Source organism: Salvia hispanica, chromosome 3 (genome assembly GCF_023119035.1).
Source record: "Salvia hispanica cultivar TCC Black 2014 chromosome 3, UniMelb_Shisp_WGS_1.0, whole genome shotgun sequence".
In the NCBI taxonomy this organism is placed as follows: domain Eukaryota; kingdom Viridiplantae; phylum Streptophyta; class Magnoliopsida; order Lamiales; family Lamiaceae; genus Salvia; species Salvia hispanica.
Window position 1 is genome coordinate 40883115 of NC_062967.1, and position 19921 is coordinate 40903035.

At 40.0% G+C, this 19921-nt stretch overlaps 1 protein-coding gene and 2 long non-coding RNA genes across 3 annotated transcripts; 2 read left to right on the plus strand and 1 right to left on the minus strand.

The window, feature by feature from the left end:
* Positions 1-475, plus strand: LOC125216597. Its single transcript, XR_007175434.1, has 2 exons — positions 1-47; positions 132-475. It is a non-coding gene; the product is annotated as an uncharacterized LOC125216597 (long non-coding RNA).
* A 9502-nt stretch (positions 476-9977) lies between these two features.
* LOC125216236 lies at positions 9978-11575 on the minus strand. Its single transcript, XM_048117896.1, has 3 exons — positions 11175-11575; positions 10986-11085; positions 9978-10158 (listed from the first exon to the last, which is right to left on the minus strand). The coding sequence occupies exons 1-3, from the start codon at positions 11437-11439 to the stop codon at positions 10128-10130; spliced, it is 396 nt and encodes a 131-aa protein (XP_047973853.1). The 5' UTR covers positions 11440-11575; the 3' UTR covers positions 9978-10127.
* Positions 10153-12890, plus strand: LOC125216238. The gene is made up of 3 exons (XR_007175392.1): positions 10153-10654; positions 12099-12157; positions 12689-12890. It is a non-coding gene; the product is annotated as an uncharacterized LOC125216238 (long non-coding RNA).
* Positions 12891-19921: the final 7031 nt, after the last annotated feature.

Sequence of the window (19921 nt, forward strand, 5' to 3'; positions counted from 1 at the left end):
TTTTCCACCCTACTTACTCCTCGTTGCTAGTCATCGGTTGCTATCAGGTAACTAACTAACTAACTAACTAACCCGACTTTCTTGAAAAAAGGTCGCGTAATTATGAGTTGTATCGCTGCGTGATGCAACAGTCTCTAGAGCTGTGGAACATGACGGAGAACAAGACGATGACCCTCTCCGCGCACGACGGGCTGATAGCGTCGCTGGCTGTGTCCACGGTGGCGGGCGTTGTTGCATCCGCCAGCCACGACAAGATCGTAAAGCTGTGGAAATGAAGGTGTCTCAGAATTACGTAGCTGTTTAACCGCAATCGAATTTTTGTCAGATTTTGTAATTTTATTTTCTTGATAGGTTTTTATGGTGAAACAGAGTTGGTAGGTTTAGAAACTAACTGTTAATCTGTTATGTTGCTTCTGCTACTCAGTAACCTGACTCAATTCAATTACTACTTGAGAGTGCATCAAATTTATCTTAATTATACTGGATTTTCTCTATTACTACCTGTATTTATTTAAAATGCTTTACATCTCATGCACAATACAGGAAAAAAGAAAATAACAGAATTTAATAACCAATTGGGGAAATATAAGTAATTAGAGTGTGATGAGTACCTTGAAAAGCGTGAAGGAGAAATATCCAATTGAAACAGAGTGATAACTTGATGAAGAGAACGATTACAGATGATTATAAATGGGAAATTGTTAAGAGTATTCCTCTTAACGTAGGTCGGAACAGAATTTGTAAGAGTCCCGGGAGGCGAAATCCCGTCGACCACTTAGGGTTTTTTTCGTAGCAGAAAGAAAAGAGGAGAGAAGTAGGCGTAATTCTTGTCTAACTTTATTGATGAATTCAGCGCCTATTTATATTCTAAGGACCCTAGGGTTGGTTCGACTTTACGGCCCGGAAAAGAACCAACAAAGAAAACCCGGAACGGAGCTTATAAAAGGCTCGACCTAATTGTTTGAAAAAATAATAATAAAAGTAACTACGGCAAAATAAATCTAGCAAAAAATAACAAAATAATTCTATACTAGTTCACGTCCTATTTGGAGACAAAGTCACCAAATCGAACAGGCGGTCTCGTTCTCCTCCTCGGCTTCCCCTGCTTGATCTTCTCCCTTGGCGACGGTCTCCCCCGCTCCACCGTCTCGCAGTCCACCTCCTCCGGCACTATCTCTTCCCGCTGGACCGACGGCCTACTTGTATCGACTCCCCCCCGGTTAGCCACATCCTTGTCCTCAAGGATCAAATCCGGAAAACGCCGCCGCACCATCTCGAGTGGTTCCCACGTCGGTACAACACCCCCATCATCCTCCCACTGAATCAACGCTTCCTCCACAGCCACACCATCCCGCCACACCGTGCGGCCGTCCACCCATTTCAATGGCCTTGCAACTGGTCTACCCCGCGCAAACAGAGGCGGCAAGGCCACCACTTCCGGCGACACTCCCTGCACAAACAGGCGAAGCAAGCTGACATGAAAAACATTGTGTACCCGGCTACCTTCCGGTAAAAGAAGACGATACGCCACTTGTCCAATCCGCTCTAGGACCTCAAACGGTCCAAAAAATCTGCGCGCGAGCTTCGCAGACAGAGGCTTGGCGACAGAGTATTGCCTATACTGCTGTAATTTCAGCAGGACCATGTCTCCTACCTCGAACTCCACATGCCTACGATGCTTGTTTGCCGAGGCACGCATCCGTTGCTGCGCCCTCTCCAAATTCGCGCGCAAGGCGACGATGAGCTCACCCCGCTGCCGAATCAAAGACGCCACATCTGAAGGGGTAGCTCTCGATGGCTCTGCCGCCACCAACGGAGGTGGGTCACGCCCATACAGGGCCTTGAACGGCGATGTCCCGAGGCCCTCGTGGAAAAAACAGTTCAACGACAACTCAGCCCAAGGCAAAAAGTTGACCCACTTATTTGGCTTATCCGCAACAAAAGCCCTCAAGTATTGCTCCAGCCCCCTATTCCGTACCTCCGTCTGACCGTCAGATTGCGGGTGATATGCCGTAGTAAAGTGCAACTTCGTACCACTTAAACGTAACATTTCCTCCCACACATCGTTCAAAAAGACCGAGTCCCTATCTGAGACCAATGTCTTGGGAAACCCATGATGCTTAACCACCGTTTCAATGAAAAGATTTGCCACCCTTAAGGCATTGAAATGAGGCGGTAGCGGAGCAAAATGTGCATACTTGGTCAGCCTATCAACCACTACCATGATCGTAGTAAAACCCCGGGATTGGGGAAGACTCGTCACAAAGTCCATTGACACATCCTCCTAGACACGCGAAGGGATAGACAGCGACTGCAGCAATCCTGCAGGTTTCTGCGTTGAATACTTCGTTGTCTGACACTCCACGCACGTCTCAACAAACTTCTTAACCTCCCGCCGCATATTACGCCAAAAAAATTGTGCCGCTAACCGCCGAAAAGTCCGTTCCACGCCTGGATGCCCCGCCTGAGGGGTTGAATGATGTTCATGTAGCAGCGGCAACTTAACAGCGGATAATTCACCCACATATATTCGGCGCCCCCGGTACAGCAGACCCCCTACAAAGGACAAGTTCGACTCCGCTTTACCCTCCGCAATTAGTGATCGCATGGCCAACCACTCCTCGAGTGTATCAGTCTCCGCTCGTAGTTGCTCCAAAAGGTCGGGCACTGGATGTGCAACAAGCGCCCGGAGCGATGATTCCGTGATTTCACGATCGCTTGGGTCCGCGTCCGGCGCCATATCCCGTCGTGACAAGGCATCCGCCACTCTATTCGAAGCCCTCGTCTTATACTCGATACGAAACTTATAACCCATCAGCTTTCTAGCATAGAATTGTTGATCCGGGGTTTGGATAATCTCCTGCAATAGCTCTTTCAAACTCTTCTACTCGCTCCGAATCACGAATTCGCGGCCCAACAAGTATTGGCGCCATTTCTGCACAGCCTCAACTATCGCGTACAACTCCTTGTGATATGTCGACGACACACGACGGCGAGGGCCCAATTTTCGGCTAAAATAGGCCAGGGGATGGCCGTCTTGAAGGAGCACAGCTCCTACCCCAAAATCCGAAGCATCCGTCTCTATAACAAAAACTTTCGAAAAATCTGGCAAGCGGAACCTCCGGCGCCGTAGTCATTGCAGCCTTCAGCGCCCGAAAACTGTCCTCTGCAGCGACAGACCAAGTAAAAGCCTCCTTTTTGAGGAGCTCAGTCAGCGGCCCCGCAATTGTAGCGTAGTTCGCCACAAATCTCCGATAATATCCTGTGAGGCCTAAAAATCCGCGTAACTGTTTGACGGATTTTGGTATGGGCCACGCTATCATAGCCTCAATTTTCGCAGGATCGGCTTTCAACTGCCCCTTGGAAACTATATGTCCCAAATATTCCACCGTCATGCTGCAAAAAATACACTTAGACAACTTCACAAAAAAGAAATTAGCCTTCAAAATAGTGAGGACCTCGTGCAAGTGGCGAACATGCGACTCCAAGGTGGGGCTGTAGACCAAAATGTCGTCAAAAAAGACGATAACGAAGAGCCGCAATAACGGTCGGAAGATGGTGTTCATGGCCGATTGAAACGTGGAAGGGGCATTTGTCAAGCCAAAGGGCATGACCAAGAACTCAAAATGGCCATCGTGAGTCCGAAAAGCAGTTTTGAAAATGTCAGCCGCGTGCATCCGAATCTGATGGTACCCGGAGCGTAAATCCAACTTTGTGAAAAAACGGGCAGCCCCTAATTCGTCAAATAATTCCTCCGAAGTCGGGATAGGAAAGTGATCCGGTACCGTGGCAGTATTCAGGGCCCTGTAGTCAATGCAGAATCGAAAGGACCCGTCTTTTTTTCGGATGAGCAATACTGGTGAGGAGAATGAGCTTTGGTTAGGCCTGATAACCCCCGTGGCTAACATCTCCTTAATCTGCTTCTCGATTTCGTTCTTCTGGAAGTAGGGATATCTGTACGGTCGCACATTGACCGGCTTGGCATTCGGCACCAAATGAATGCGATGATCAAAGGGGCGAGGCGGCGGCACACCCGTCGGGGTGCGAAAAACAACCTCATGTGAACGCAACACTGCCAATATCATTGGGTCCAGATCATCAGAAAACTGAGGCGGTTCAGCCGTGGAACACAGATCCTCCTCACTGGCAAACAAGACCACCTCAAATAACTCCGCCGCCCCTGACAGAGTCAACAATCCCGCAACCGTCTTGAGGGAGGCCGACTGAGCTACCGGGGAGGCTACCTTCAAGCGAATCGGGACCCCATTTCGCACGAACTCCAACGTTCCATCAACAAAATCACTCGTCACCCGCCTCAGCGACTTCAACCATGCCAATCCGAGTATCACATCCGGTCCATGAACAGGGAGTATATGTAAGTCAATCAAAAATATCTGCGATTGAATCACCACACGGGTCTGTAGGCTAGCGTACGAGCAAACCAAAGAATCGCCGTTGCCCACATAAACTCGGAATGGTTTAACTGCAGTTAGAGGGAGAGACAGTTTCTGTGCCACACGAGGATGAAAAAAATCATGTGAACTACCCGTATCCACCAAAATTACCACCGGATCAGCGCCAATCGATCCCCGAAACTCCATGGCATCCGGTCGTTGCCGCCCTTCCATCGCATAAATGTGCGAGAGATCAGCCGTGATTACCTCCGGTTCTTGCTGCTCATGGGACGCATCTATCTCCTCCAACTCCTCACAATGCTCTGCACCCATATACGCCAAAAGCGGCCGTTTGCAAGCATGCCCCTGTACCCATTTTTCCTCACAATAAACACACAGCCCGCGGCGTGTGCGATCAGCTCGCTGAGCCGCCGTCAAGTGGATCACTGGCAGATTTGAATAATCGGGACCTCTGGCGTAAACCGGTCTGGTGGCTGCCTGTGGTTGGGGTTTGCTGATGGGGCGTCGTCATGAGAGACCCCTTTTGTTCCCTGGAAGGCCAGCTTCGACGCTGGGGCCCCGGTTGTGTTATAGTCTTCTCGACGCTATTATCAAATTCAATGGCGAGTGCCATCGCCGCCGCTACAGAACGCGGGTGGTTGTGCTTGACTTGGCTTCGAACCGGCTGTTGAAGACCAGCAATGTAGATGGGCAGAAAAGTCGATTATGGGATATTGGGTATTCGATTCCGCATTGATTCAAAAGTGGCGTTGTAGTCTGCAAGGAGCCCTGTCTGCACCAGTTTAGCGATTAACCCCAAATAATCTTCAAAACTTTGCGGGTCGAAACGTCGCCGCACATCCTCCAAGAAATCGTTCCATAGTACCACCGGGTTGCTGGCACGGTAATTGAATACCCATTCAGCCGCCTGCTGCTCGAAAAGCATCACTGCATAATGAAGGCGATATGCTTCGGGCATCATCAGGTGATCAAAATAATATTGAACCCGAGCAATCCAATTTACAGCGTCTGTGCCGTTGAATCGTGGAGGTTTCATCTTGACATCCCTCGGTTGCTCCCACTAGCGTTGACCCCCCTGATTATGCCACATCGGGTTGTCCCACGAAGTCGGTGCACGTCCCAATGGTAACCCCATCCCCTGCGTAAGTCCAGGAGGTTCCCACGTTGTCGACCGACCTGAATTAGCTTGTGATCCTAAACCAAAACTTCCCAATATACTAGGCATCGAAGAAGGCATCGCAGCTGACCCGATTGTGTGATTTCCCGCGGCCATCGCAGATCCTGACCCTGGGCGTTCCCACGACGAACGGTGATGAGTCGGAATGCTCATAACCACCGATTGTGTAGGGATTGAAACTTGTCCCGTTTTCGGCATAGCATCTGTAAACCAATGTGACGGAAGACCATAGCTCTGACTCGATTCCGACCTCGGCGGAACCAACCGGCGATCAAAGTCATCCATACGCGTCTCGAACCGTGCTAAGGATGCCAATATGTGCTCGAACATTGTCGTCACAGGGTTGGACTCCTGATCACCCGCTCCGCGAGAGAGACCCGCCGTGATCGGCGTCGCTGTGGTCCGAACCATCGTGAATCCAGTCGTTCGTCCGACCTCCGAAGTAATTGCGTCCATGAGTTCAGTGAAAGCACCAATTTGTTAAGAGTATTCCTCTTAACGTAGGTCGGAACAGAATTTGTAAGAGTCCCGGGAGGCGAAATCTCGTCGACCACTTAGGTTTTTTTTTTCGTAGCAGAAAGAAAAGAGGAGAGAAGTAGGCGTAATTCTTGTCTAACTTTATTGATGAATTCAGCGCCTATTTATATTCTAAGGACCCTAGGGTTGGTTCGACTTTACGGCCTGGGAAAGAACCAACAAAGAAAATCCGGAACAGAGCTTATAAAAGGCTCGACCCAATTGTTTGAAAAAATAATAATAAAAGTAACTACGGCAAAATAAATCTAGCCAAAAATAACAAAATAATTCTATACTAGTTCACGTCCTATTTGGAGACAAAGTCACCAAATCGAACAGGCGGTCTCGTTCTCCTCCTCGGCTTCCCCTGCTTGATCTTCTCCCTTGGCGACGGTCTCCCCCGCTCCACCGTCTCGCAGTCCACCTCCTCCGGCACTATCTCTTCCCGCTGGACCGACGGCCTACTTGTATCAGAAATACTTGTATCTTCCAAGATCCAAAATCAAACACAACATATTTAATAATTGAGGATTAAAATGAACAAGTCAATAATAAGAATCTATAACTATATAAAAGCCAAGTCCCCAAAAAAGTTGTTTTTCCCGCCCATTTTCATGAAACATTGATAAGTACTCCCTCCGTCACATTTGGAATCACTTATTGTTATGGCTCGGGTTTTAAGAAAGAGTTGAAATGTGTAATAAATGAAGTGAGATGGTAGAGTTGGTTGAAGGTAGGTCCTTTTTTACTTTTGATTTTTGTTTTGGTTTATTTTAATGTAGATAATGGCATTTTGATATAATTTTGATGAAGAATGGGGTAAAATTGTATGACCAAATATGGAAAATTCTAAAAGTGACTCTTAAACTGGGACGGACTTTTATGACAAAAAGTGACTCTTAATCTGGGACGGAGGGAGTATATTATAAAATTGGATTAGCATATACTCTCTCCGTCCACATTAGGAGTAACAGTTTGACCGGACACGAGTTTTAAGAAATGTAAAGAAAAGTTGGTTGAAAAAGTTAGTGGAATGTGGGACCCACTTTTTTATATTGGTTTTATAATAAAATGTGAGTGAAATGAGTTAGTAGAATGTGAGACATATTTACCATTTATGGTAAAAATGAAGTGTTACTCTTAATTAGGGACGGACCAAAATGGAAATTAGTAACTCTTATTCGGGGATGGAGGGAGTAATATACAATATTAATATATGATTGATTTGATATAGATAATAAATGGTGTCAATTAGTCAAATCGCACTCCTTAGAGCATCTCCAAGGGAAGAGGTAAATAGAGAGGTAAAGTTATATAACTACCATATTTACCTTTTTTTCATGAAAAATCATTCTCCAAGGAGAGAGGTATTTGGGAAGATATTATACATTTTCCTATTTTAAAGAGGTATCTTTACCTCTCCATCAATGGAGATGTAAAATTTTATAACTACCACATTTGCCTTCTTTTCATGAAAAATCATTTTCCAAGGGAGAAGGTATAATTGAAAGGTTGAAAAAAAAGTTATACAAAGTTATACATTCAATTTTATTCAAAGGTTAAATAAAGTAAGAGAGAGGGAAAAAAGTAAAGAGAGTGATGTTTCCATACTCAGAAATGTGTCATTTAGAATAAGACATTCCAAAAAGAAAATATGTCACTTAGAATGGGACGGATTGAGTATGTTATTAGTTTCTCCGGTGAAATGGGCTGGATTTTGTGGGCCAACGATTTCAAACTAAATGTTACTCCCTCTGTCCCATTAAAAATGAAACGTTTGTCCCATTTAAAATTAAACGTTTCCTAAAATAGAAACATCTCTATCTCTACTTTTTCATCTCTATTACTTTACTTAAATTATTTAAGTAGCTATTAATACTCTTTGATTTTATTTAATAATTATTTAAATTCAAATGATAATACACTTGGCACTGTATCAATCATTAGATCTCCTAATCTAATGGTTAAGAATTAGTCTTAATTTTGAATTGCTAATTAGTTAGCAATTGATCACATCTCAGGTTCAATATGTGTATATATATAGTGTATCTATGGGTCATCTTTTAATGCTTATAGCACCATAATCCAAAATTAAAATGTACTCACTACTATGAATTCACAGCGAGATTTCCCTATTGCACTCCCGTTGCGTAATGATGGCAGAATATTAATCAGCGGGGGCATTTCTAAACCAAAATATTGGGTTGAGTTGTACGACTCAAAGAAAGGCACGGTCGAGGGCGTGGACTTGCCTGCCGAGTACGGATCTCCCTATGCATCCTCTTGCTTTCAGTACACCGACAAAGAGGTTGTGGTTTTGGGATACTACCCAAAAGAAAATATTCATTATCTCCTCTTGTACAACCTGGAAAGCAAACACTAGTCTTGTGTTGCAAAAAACGTCCCTATACCAATATTTCAACTGAGTAGGAGGAACCTCGTCTATGTGGGGGGGACATTCTATTTATTATCGACCACGCATGTCTTATGTATGTCTATGATCTGTCCTCCAAAAAAAAAGTGGGTGAAGTAGGGGTTGTTGGTCTGGATTATTCTGATGATGATGGAGTGATAGGAGCTTTCTATGCCGGCAACACTGATGTTAAATGTACTAGCTGGATCTTCTACCTATTCCTGCTTTATGGTGGCAAGTGTTTCAGTGATCTTCAATATGCCAAGGTCGAAGTCGTCCAAGGCAAGGACGGGGTTTATGCTGCCACACTTCAGATGGAGGGTGTTCTCAAAGTTGGTTGCTTTCTTTCCATTTATATGTGAGCTCGTTGATTTTGGAATCTCTTACCTATAATCAGAGGTCGTATTATCATATTGAAATATTGCTCGTTTTCTGTATGCAGCATTGCTGACTAGGGCTGGGGAAAAATATCGAAATACTGAAATACTGGCCTTATCGTACCGAAAATACCGAATTTTCGGTATACCGTGACTTTCGGTACAGTATGATACCTTACCAAAAGATTCCGGTAAGGTAACGGTATAAAGTTTCAAATACCGCAGTATACTGTTGCATACCGAAATTCGGTATATACCGTAAATTAAGGTATATACCGTAAACTAAGGTATATACCATAAAAATATAAACACAATTATGTATAAAATATATTTTATATATTTTTAAATTATAAAATCTATTGTGACATATATAAATATAATTATGAATAAATTATATTTAATTTATTTTTTAAAATTATAAAATATAAATAATATTTTAAAAACTCTAATTTTCTATTTTAATTGAAGGTATGACTTTTTTGCATACCGTATTTACGGTAAGGTATACGGTATGGTGGTTTCGGTAAAGGTATACCGTACCTATCCACCCCTATTGCTGACCATAAGATTGCAAAGAATGAAGTCAAGATTAATGCTCTTGTCGGCAAAGGTGAGTGAACAATCCAGCTATTGGAAATGGAAAACAAAGTTTGCCTTGTTGTTTAGCTAACTAGGGGTTCTAGATAATTTGGCCGTTGGTATTATATTGAAATACTTGTTTTTTTGTATGTAGCATTGCTGCCGAAAAAGCGAGCACGAGAGCCGCTGTTGAAAGAGAAAGGAAAAGAGAAGATTGATGAGTGATGAGGAGTGAATGAAGGGGAAACTATAGTTGCTTGTATTATGTTGAATGGCTTTATTATATGAATGAAAGTGTAACAACCCAAACTTCCGTACCTTATTATTATTATTAGTAGCCGAAAAAAAAAAAAAAAAAAAAAAAAAAAAAAAAAAAAGAGAAGAAGTGTGATTGTTGTAGCATTCGAAACCTGCCCTTTTCGTTTATAATAATCGATCTTGGAATTATAAATAATAGTTGCTTCATTCTCAAACGAACATTTTGAGTACAACTATTAGAGTAACACAAAATAAAAGTATATAATCAGGCAGATCTTCGAAGTCCGCTAACGTACTATTATACAATTTATCAAATCCCTAATCTATTACAATAAGAGAATCCAGGCAGCCCGCTCAATGGTCGTGCTCGTCCTCCAAGGAAGTCCGATACATCAACGAGGATAACCATGGATGTTAGTTTTCCTACATAAGAGAATTTGAGAAAAGTAAGATAAAATTTGCTATTAATTAAAACATTAAGTCACTAATGAAGATATAGTAAGATGCAACTGCAGTAAGGGAGGAGCTTCATATATTTCTATACAAATGGACATTTAATGATAATGTAGAGAAATCAAGGGCTCATAAGCTCCCTCCATTCTGAAACCACATTTCTACCGTAGGATCACCAAAAAGGGGAAAATATCTATGACATACAAATATAATAATTAAGATAAACTTTACCCAAGTAAACCTTCCCCAAGTTTACCCTCCCCACTTGCATAAGTAGCTTACAAGGGAATTTAAGGGAACAAGTATATAAACCCCCAAAGTTTCCTTAAACAACCATCTCTATCAAACATTCTCTTCACAAACACACCAACACAACATAGGATTGACAAGGAGTCACGGAGGGAGAGTTGCAGATAATTGTAGGATCAAGTCCTACAATCCAACAACACTTTTTCACCATCAAAAGGTAAATCCCAAGCCTTTCTTTTCTTGCACATATGTACAAGCATATGCATACATAACGTGAAAGTAGAATCTGCCCAAATTTGAAATCAACAATACACAGCAAGTTTACCAACATGTTTCACCATCAAATCTCAAGTAGCAAGATAACTGTTCAAGGATCACCAAATTCAGCAAATAAATAAACTAATAACAAGAGAGAAATGAAAATCTGCCACAGAAAGTGTTTCACCATTGAGTCTTCCTAGTAGACACACGATTGTTCAAAATTCACTAAATGTATATAATACACAAAACAAGTCCTACAGCCATAGCAAGCAAATTAAGAAACTTATCTCATGTGAACAATTCTGCCGGATTCCGGCGACGGCCGTTCGGCAGCCCGGAGACGACGAGGGCAGCCCCACACCCCCATGACTGCCAATCTTGACAAATCTACGAGTTTGATACAGCAAAAGCTTTTAAATTTAAGATTTAAATTCTTTTTGGAACAAAACAGGGAAGAATTATAAATAAATCCTCACCTTTTGGGAGTTGGGAGTTCGGCGAGGAGAGGGAGACTGTGGTGGCTTCGGAGAGCTGCTTCGGCAGTGCGAGGAACGGAGGGGGGCCGAAGCCGCCGCCTGTGCATGCACATTGGCGGCGGCGATCGGTGTAAGCGGCGGCGGTGGAGAGAGAAGCCGAGAGGGAGACCGATAGGAGAGAAGGGAGCGACGAAGCTATTTCTGAAATTGGGGAAATTCGAAGACAGAGAGAAAAGAGGGAGAGACGGGAGGGAGGAGAGAACATCGCCGGAGTCGGCGGCGGCGCCGGTGGGGCGGCTGGTCGACGGAAATTCTGAATTGGAAGAGGGGTTCCCTATTTTGCTCAATTGAGAAAGAAGAGGTGAATGGTGCTTTAGTGAGAGGGAGAGAGAGACGATAAGTGTTGGGGAAGAGGGATATGTGGGCTGATTTAATCCATTAGGGCTCTTTTCATAATAATTGGGCCACTGATTTAATGAGAATTGGGTCAAAATTTAATTTGGTTCTTGTGGGCTAACTCCATGTAATATGGAATAATTGATTTTGGACCTAGGAGATGAGAATTTAATCTAAGCCAAATTTTAATTAAGTGCTGCAGTAAATAATTTTAGAAAGAGGCCCAATTCGAATTTAATTATTTTCTTGGACCTAAAATAAAATGGTTAAGTAAGTTAAGATAATTAGTTGCGACCCGAGTTATTATAGCTTTGCGTCGTATTTGTAGCAATGTATGGAGTATCAATTTAGTCGAAGCCCGAAAATAATAGAAGAAGAGACATCAAATAATATATGACTTTTAGAAATTTTCTAAAGATAAGCGATAAGAAAAGAGAATTAATTATGAGGCATGCATTCCTATTAAGGTTCAAGAATTTATTGAAGTCTGATTAGTATTTTATATTATATTGTGATGTTTTCAAAAAGGTTATCTTTACAAGTTAAAGTCGGAGCGAGAATTTCAAGTTGGAAATTAAACGAATGAGGTGAGCTTTCTTATACTAAAAATACAAACTTTATTTTATGAAAATTCGAACTTATGTTCGTGATTTGATATTGTCTTGCCATAAATGTTTTGTGTATGATGCCTATCTGTTGGCTAAGGCCAAGTGAATTATGAATGATGATATATAAGTCGAATTCGGGTCCCAGTGAGGGTGGTGTCCCCGCTCGGACTAGTGTACACGGGATACCTCTGACCGTGAACGGACGGCAGAGAAGGTGACCGTGGAAGGTGGCCACCTTCCCGGCACAAGGATACCTCTGTCATGATGGGCAGGGAAGGTGACCGTATGAGAACACCATCTCAGCGGCACAAGATGATCAGATATGGCTAAGTACAGGAAAAAGGGCCCAATGTGAATATTTTAGTGAGCTCAGGTCTTTTCAATAAAACCCCTGAGTATTACTGTGATGATGATGGCTTGACAATATTTTCAAATGTATATGTGTATCTTTCGGCAATGTGTCACTGAGTACCTTTGTACTCAGCCCTGCATATATTTCTAAATATGCAGGTTAAGCGGTGATGACGAGGGGCGATATTGAGCAGAGATGGCGAATGTGTTTCATTTGGATAAATGCTTGGATGCACCGTGTCTCCATACACGGTGTCATTCTCTCTTGACTCTTCCGCTGCAATGTAAATAACGAGCTTATGTTCCTTTGTGTCACGCACTCTGATATATTTTGCCAGCTATTTCAATTTTATTTCATTCATATCAGTTTTGCCGAGATTCCCCTTTCTTCCCCGCTTCTTTAATCCTCCCCTAGTCGCGATAAACCGTATTTGTTATCCTTAGCAAAGTGCGGTCGTGACAGAAAGCAACTATATTTGCTTGTTTTATGTGTTGAATGGCTTCTTAATTTCTATACCCTTTACTTTGCTAATTCATCCAATTCCATTTTCCTTACTATAGCATAAGTATATTGAAATTTCAGATTTTGTTTTTCCAATGCGTATAACTTGATGTATATATATTGTTGTTGACATTATTTGTGCATGTATTGACATTATTATTAAGATCTATTGTTGGTTATTAATGATCCAACAGCAAAACCATACAGAAAAATGAGCCAAGTTTCCTCTAAAACCAACTTTCATTCACACACATGTACCTATATCATAACTAAGATTATACAAAAATATGGATTCATAGGAAAGATAAATTTATACATTTATTATTTATAAACACAAACTGGAGGTTCCAAAACCATAAATAATGAGCAATGATTTGAATGAAATATGCTATTTATTCCTATAGCTTTGAATGGTTAATATGATTTAATGCTTACAAAAGTGTGTTTTTCTTGTATCGGACATGGAATGGAGTGCATAAAATGAAGTTGAAAGGAAGTCGGGAGTCGAAAATGAAGTTGGGAAGCAGTTTTTATACTTGACTCGACCTGAGTTGGAATGTGGCGAGAAGTGACTCGACCAGAGTCATCCTAATTGATCAAAAACTGCTAAGACAGGACAGAAGCTTTGAGTCGACCGAGTCGACGTGTGTTGTGAAGTGACTCGACCGCAGTCATCCTAAGAGATGCAAAGTTTGACTCGATCGAGTAGTGTTGTGTTAATACTTGACTCGACTCTAATCAACCTAAGTGCAACCGCAAATTGACAGTTTTTCATAATTTTTAAGTGGCGTTTTTGGGAGTTTTTTGGGGATCCTTGGACACAAAAATTATCAGAGAGAGAGAGAGAAGGGAAGAATATTAGAGGTTTAATCACTCAAGTTCCATCATCCCAGAGGAGATTTGCTATCATCTACAAGTCAATTTCATGAGTTCTATGGTTCTTCTTTATTGTTTGCGGGTACGTAACTAAAATTCTTACGTTGCTCATAATTTGTGAAAGATGTGAATTACTCTGGTTTAATATTAACTAGTATCACGCTTGTGCTATGCACAGATTAATATATTTTTAAATATTACTTTTTAATTTTTAAATTAACTAAATAAAATTAGAAATAATATTAACAATGAATAATATGAGTAACAAATTTAGTTATATGAAAATAAAAAAATTATACAAATCAACATTGAAGCATAATAAATTATAACAATAAAGAATTAAACAAATGGATAATTACTCATCATTTTTAAAACTTCTTTATACACTGAGTTAACTTTAAAATTAAAATCAATCTCATCATTAAACTAAAACCTTTAATTCGTCACTCTTCAATGGAACTCATAGGTAAAATAACTCGTTTGTATCTATAAAGTTGTCCGCCTCACCTAAAACTACAATAAAATAAGGAACAAAATCAATTTGCAACGCACAAAATCAATAATCAATATGTATTAAAACGATTATCTGTAGAGAAAAACATAAGATGAGACCCATGAAAGTACACAAGCGAATAATTCACACCACATTCATTCGATGAAATGAAAAAATATATTTTTATCTATCTGACTCACTGTATTGCTTCATGTGCTTTGCTGAACTCTTTGATCACTTCCACATCAGGAATTAGTTTTACCTAAGCATTTGTATGTTGGTTTATGAAAGGAAACTCCACCTTATCAGAGACAATGTCATCTAAAGTAGCCTCAAATTTACCCAAACGATTGTCTTGTGAAAAGAAGTCCATCTTCTAATTGCTAGTCAATCCACATTCTACATCACAGAGTAATTAACAACTTAGTAACAGAAAAATAGGCTACTCCTCTAATCAATCTTCAATGAGAAATGAAACTCGTCACAAATCAACTCACTTCTCCATGATTAATAATTTAAAACATACCACACACCAGTAAGTATCCTAATGCATCAATAACATATCAAACCCACACATAATAAGTTCATGTTGCTGCAACATTTAGATCATCAAACTTAATTAAGCATCAACACACACACACACACATGCGATTATTTAGACTTTTCTTCACGTTTACGTGCGACGCGGGATCGGAATCGACAATACAGTAGTATCAGCAGGCGGATTAATATACTTTTCTTCACCCCTCGCCACCACGCTGCCACGCCCACCGCTCTTATTCGCCGCTCCTCCATCGCCATGTCTTGCCCACACGACCACGGCTTTGCCTCGCCGGATCTGATCTAAGTTGACTGCTGAATGAGAGGCCGTTCTAGGAGGCGTAGAAGTCATAGACTTGCTCCTCGATGTCGCCGGAGCCCAAGCTATGATCGATGGTTAGATTGGCATCAAAATGTGGAAAAAGAGATGTATACGACCTTATATTCAGTCGTTCGTCTTCTTCCGCATTCTTCTCTATTGTTTTGGTCGGATTTTTGGGTTCTTTAGTTTCTGTTTTGGTAAGTGGATCAAAAGCAGTTCTATCTATGACATCCACCACTCTGCTAATCTTGGACTGCTCCTATGATTCTGTGAAGTACCAATATATATCTTACTATAAAATATTGAAATAACTTCCCTCATTTAATTTTTTTCATTAATATTATAAAAATTTCATAATGGCAATCTTGTGAATATTCTCAAAACTCCCCTTTTATATATTGTATAGATTTATGATCTTTTTCTATGGTGCTTTTTACATTGAATTATAATTCCAGCCTGTTTTATTATTCAATCATGTTTGTTAGCCAATGTTTGTATCAGCTATGAAGAAGTTCATTAAGCCTTGAAACTCAAGAATTCTCAGAGATCTTCAACAAAATCAACTGAACAAGCGGCTAAAAGTTTTTGTATATGAAGAATGGTGATAAGAAGGGCTCGAAGAAAAAATTCTGGAAGAAGTAAGAGAAGGAGAACAATGAAGGTGGAAAGGACACAAGAAGCTGTCATTTTTGCAAGAAACCAGGCAAAATCTCAAGAAAGCATATTTTACTTGGAAAAGGAAGCAAGAGCAGGAGAAAAATGGTGGAGCATAAACAGCTGATGTAACTCAGGAAGTAGAAGCATTGAATGTGCATGATGGAGCTGATATTGAGGGGTCCTGCGGCATGGATTCAGGATGTACTTTCCACATCTGCTAACACAGTTTCAGAATTTGGAAAATAGTCAGGGATCAGTGATGCTAGGATCAGAAATTATCAAACCCGTGAAGTCAAGGGGATTGGAGATATAAGACTCAAGCTGATGGATGGAAGCATTAAAATCTTGACACAAATACCTAAGATCATGAGAAATCTGATTTCTCTTGGAATGCTGCAGTCAAGAGGGTGCAAGTTCATTTCTGAATCTTGGGTGTTGAGGGTGACTGATTCAGTCAAGATTCATTTTTTATATTTATAGACAATGTGATCATCGAATGTGACTGAAATAAATTTTCCGACAGAGAATTGCTAAATGAAACCAATCATCGAATGTACAATTTGTGTATGTGTAATGTAGATAAGACGAGTCAAGGAAAACTCTAAAGTTTGCGGTAATTAATGTACGAATTTAGTACTTTAATGTAGATCTACCTTATGACATGATATAAATTATTTAGTGTTCTTTTTATTTAAATTATTTCTAATTCAGGACTAATTCGATTCTTAGGGCTAATTTTATTTTGCCGTAGGCCTGAACACTATGTGGAATCACATTTTTTTGACTTTGTTTATATTTGTGACTGGAATCACATTGTTTGAGAACTAAATGTGAGTTGCATATGAGTAAAATATTTAAAGTTGGATCCATATTGAGAATGACTAGATATGCTTGAAAATGAAAGGATCTTCATCTTCATCTTCATCCCACGACTGGATTCTTCATGATCAAAATCTATCATTATTAGTATTAATTAATTAAATTTGGTTGCTACTCATCATTAGATATTACAAATTCGTTAGTTTAGAAAATGCAGAGGTTAAATTCGTCATTTGATGATGTTGACATTGTTTACTTTTTTAGCAATTGGAAGATATCTATTTTTGGTTGCTTTATGTGTATTTTTAGAGCTATAAACTAAATGGATAAATGACACTCAATGGAATATAGTTGTAATACTTACAAATTCGTCATCTGTTGCTGTTAACATTGTTTGCTTTTTTCGTGTCTAAGAATTTTTGTGTGTCAAAGACTGTAAAATGAACCCCCAACCGCCACTTAAAAATCAAGAAAAACTGCCCATTTGTGGTAGGGCGTAACTCCACTTGGGTCAAGTGGACTCTGGACACATTTCCACTCGGTCGGGTGGAACTCTCTGACTTGACAATTTTTGGTCACTTAGTCTCACTTGGTCCGAGTGACCTCTCTCTCCATTGGTCGAGTGGAACATTCTGATTTTTTACATATTTTGTTTTTGACTCCGGACTTCGTTCCAACTTCAGTTTATGCACTCCATTCCACTTCCTACACAAGAAAAACACACTTTTGCAAGCATTAAATCATTACTCCCTCCGTCCGCCATTAGGAGTCTCATTAATTCTTTGGCAGCACGGATTTAAGAAATGTTAAGAAAAGTGGATGGAAAAAAGTTAGGAGAATATGAGTCCCACTTATATAGATTAGTTTTAAATGAAATGTGAGTGGAATAAGTTATTGGAACGTGAGACCCTATTACCTATTATCATTCCAGACCATATTGTTTTCAAAGCTATGTCTTGTTGCGGCAGCTTGGTTTAGACCACCTCACGTGTCAGTAGTGTCTTCTCAAACTTAATGCGCAACTGTTGCGATTCCAGTCCGATCCAGCTAAGATCGCAACGCAACAACCAATCGACACAACAGCCAACCACACAATCAACACAACAAACGATTGAATGTAGTAATTGAACGAGATAATCACCAATTGTAGATTGATAATGAGATCAGAGAAACAATGAAGGTAAATGATAACGAAAGCAACACGATAAAGAGAAATGATAGAATGCTTCGGATCCACGATCCTCAGTCTTAGCTCAGCGGAGAATCACCGAATCACCGGATTCTCACGATGATCCTAGCTCGCAAGCTAACACACTATTTTCATGAATGCACACGAAGAAGATGACCTCTGTATTTATACTCCTCAGATTTGCTTCCTCTCTCATTTCTTATTTAGCTGACGTGGCATTTTAGCTGGCACATAAGTTTTGAGCTCGTAACAGCAACATCTCTAAGCTCTTCGACCCCTTGGCGCTGAGTCCGGAATCCCAATCTTTTTCCTTTTGGTCAAAGATCCCAATCCCAAAATTTTGAAAAAAATGTATCATTATTTTCTAACAACAAACCTTGACAGGATGCATGTCCACGGCAGTAGCCTTGCTCCATCCTTTTTTGACCCCGTTACACATCCTTCAGAATTCTTACATGTGCAACTCAGCAACGACGACAAGCGTGAGGTGAGAAGACATAGTTGGCCCTAAGTAGATCCGTCGCTAAGAATGAGGGTATAAAATGGAAGGGAAAATTAGATTTTTTTTTTTATTTTGCCCGAATTTCTGCATCACACTTACTAAGAAAGGAATGGTTAAGCAAAATTAACAATATAAAATTCAAAGAATTCATGATTTAGAGAGACTAGAGTTGTTAATAGTAGCAGGAAAAAGTAAACTTGTCTCACACAAATGAATGAATAAATAAATAAATATTGCAAATATATTGGTGGTTTAATAATAGATTAAAGAAAGGAAAAGACTAATAAAAGTTGTAAATAAGTGGAAAAACAATGGGGACTCGGACGATGTCGATATGAGTCATCAAGCATCAAAGCCAAATTATGAATTTCAATTGATCCAAGTCATATTATCTTCATTGTCCCCTAAACTCTTGTAAATTACTTTCAAGAGTTTTAATTCAATCAAAATTATAAAATACTACAATATTGAAAGAAAATTACCCAAAAATGTGACATGCAAGCTACGTAAAATGAGAGAGAATTATGAAATAATAGGAGTAGTACAATTATGCAAATTAGACTAGGAAATGGTGGCCGTGAGTGTTCAAATTTTAATAATGGTGTTATTGCTTTTCCTCCAAGTAGTGGATAATATTAATCAAATCATTCAACAATTTCGCTTTAGTTTTCCATTATTATTGTAATAGTACTAATCATTTGGTTCTCATCATTTTAGGTGTAATTGAAAAATAAGTATTTTTATTAGTTACAAAAAGTATTGTTTTGGGAATAATTTACCCATAATTATTTCTATATTACATTGTCATCGATGTTACACAGCATTTATTTTAACTATTTATACTAAATTACATAATCTAGATGTAGTATCAAATATAGCTAAAGGTGTAATTCCGTTCACTCCAAGTTGTGGATAATATATAAATATTCGATATTAATTTGAGTGGTTGCTTTTTCTTCATAGGAATATAGTGTTGAAAATTGAAATCAAAGGGGCGGCTGTTCAAATATTCATCTCTCTTAATCAAAGACTTGACATGCAAGTTGGCCACGTGCTAAATTATCCTCATAATTAATTAAATGAATATGATTATCATGTCATGTGTAATAAGAGGTAAGATAGTCTTTTTTTTTTTTTTTTTTTTTTATTGGCAAATGAATATAAATTTATTGGTTGCATCGTGTTAGATTCTAATCTAAGATCAAAAGGTCTTAGATATTAGACCAATTCGGTCTTGAATATTACGACACTCTACTATTACATTAACTCACATGTATAAGATTGCACCACGAAAGATTCGACCTGAAACCTTTGACCTCGGGCATTAACCTCTCTATCGCTTGGCCAATTCACACACATAATAATATATAGATTCAGATATAGATTCTTGTTATATATTGAAATTTTTTCAGTAGTACGTACCCTAATCTAAAAACTGATGTATTTGTTGTTAGAGTGAATGATCAGTCATTCTAGCCTTTTTAAAATAGTA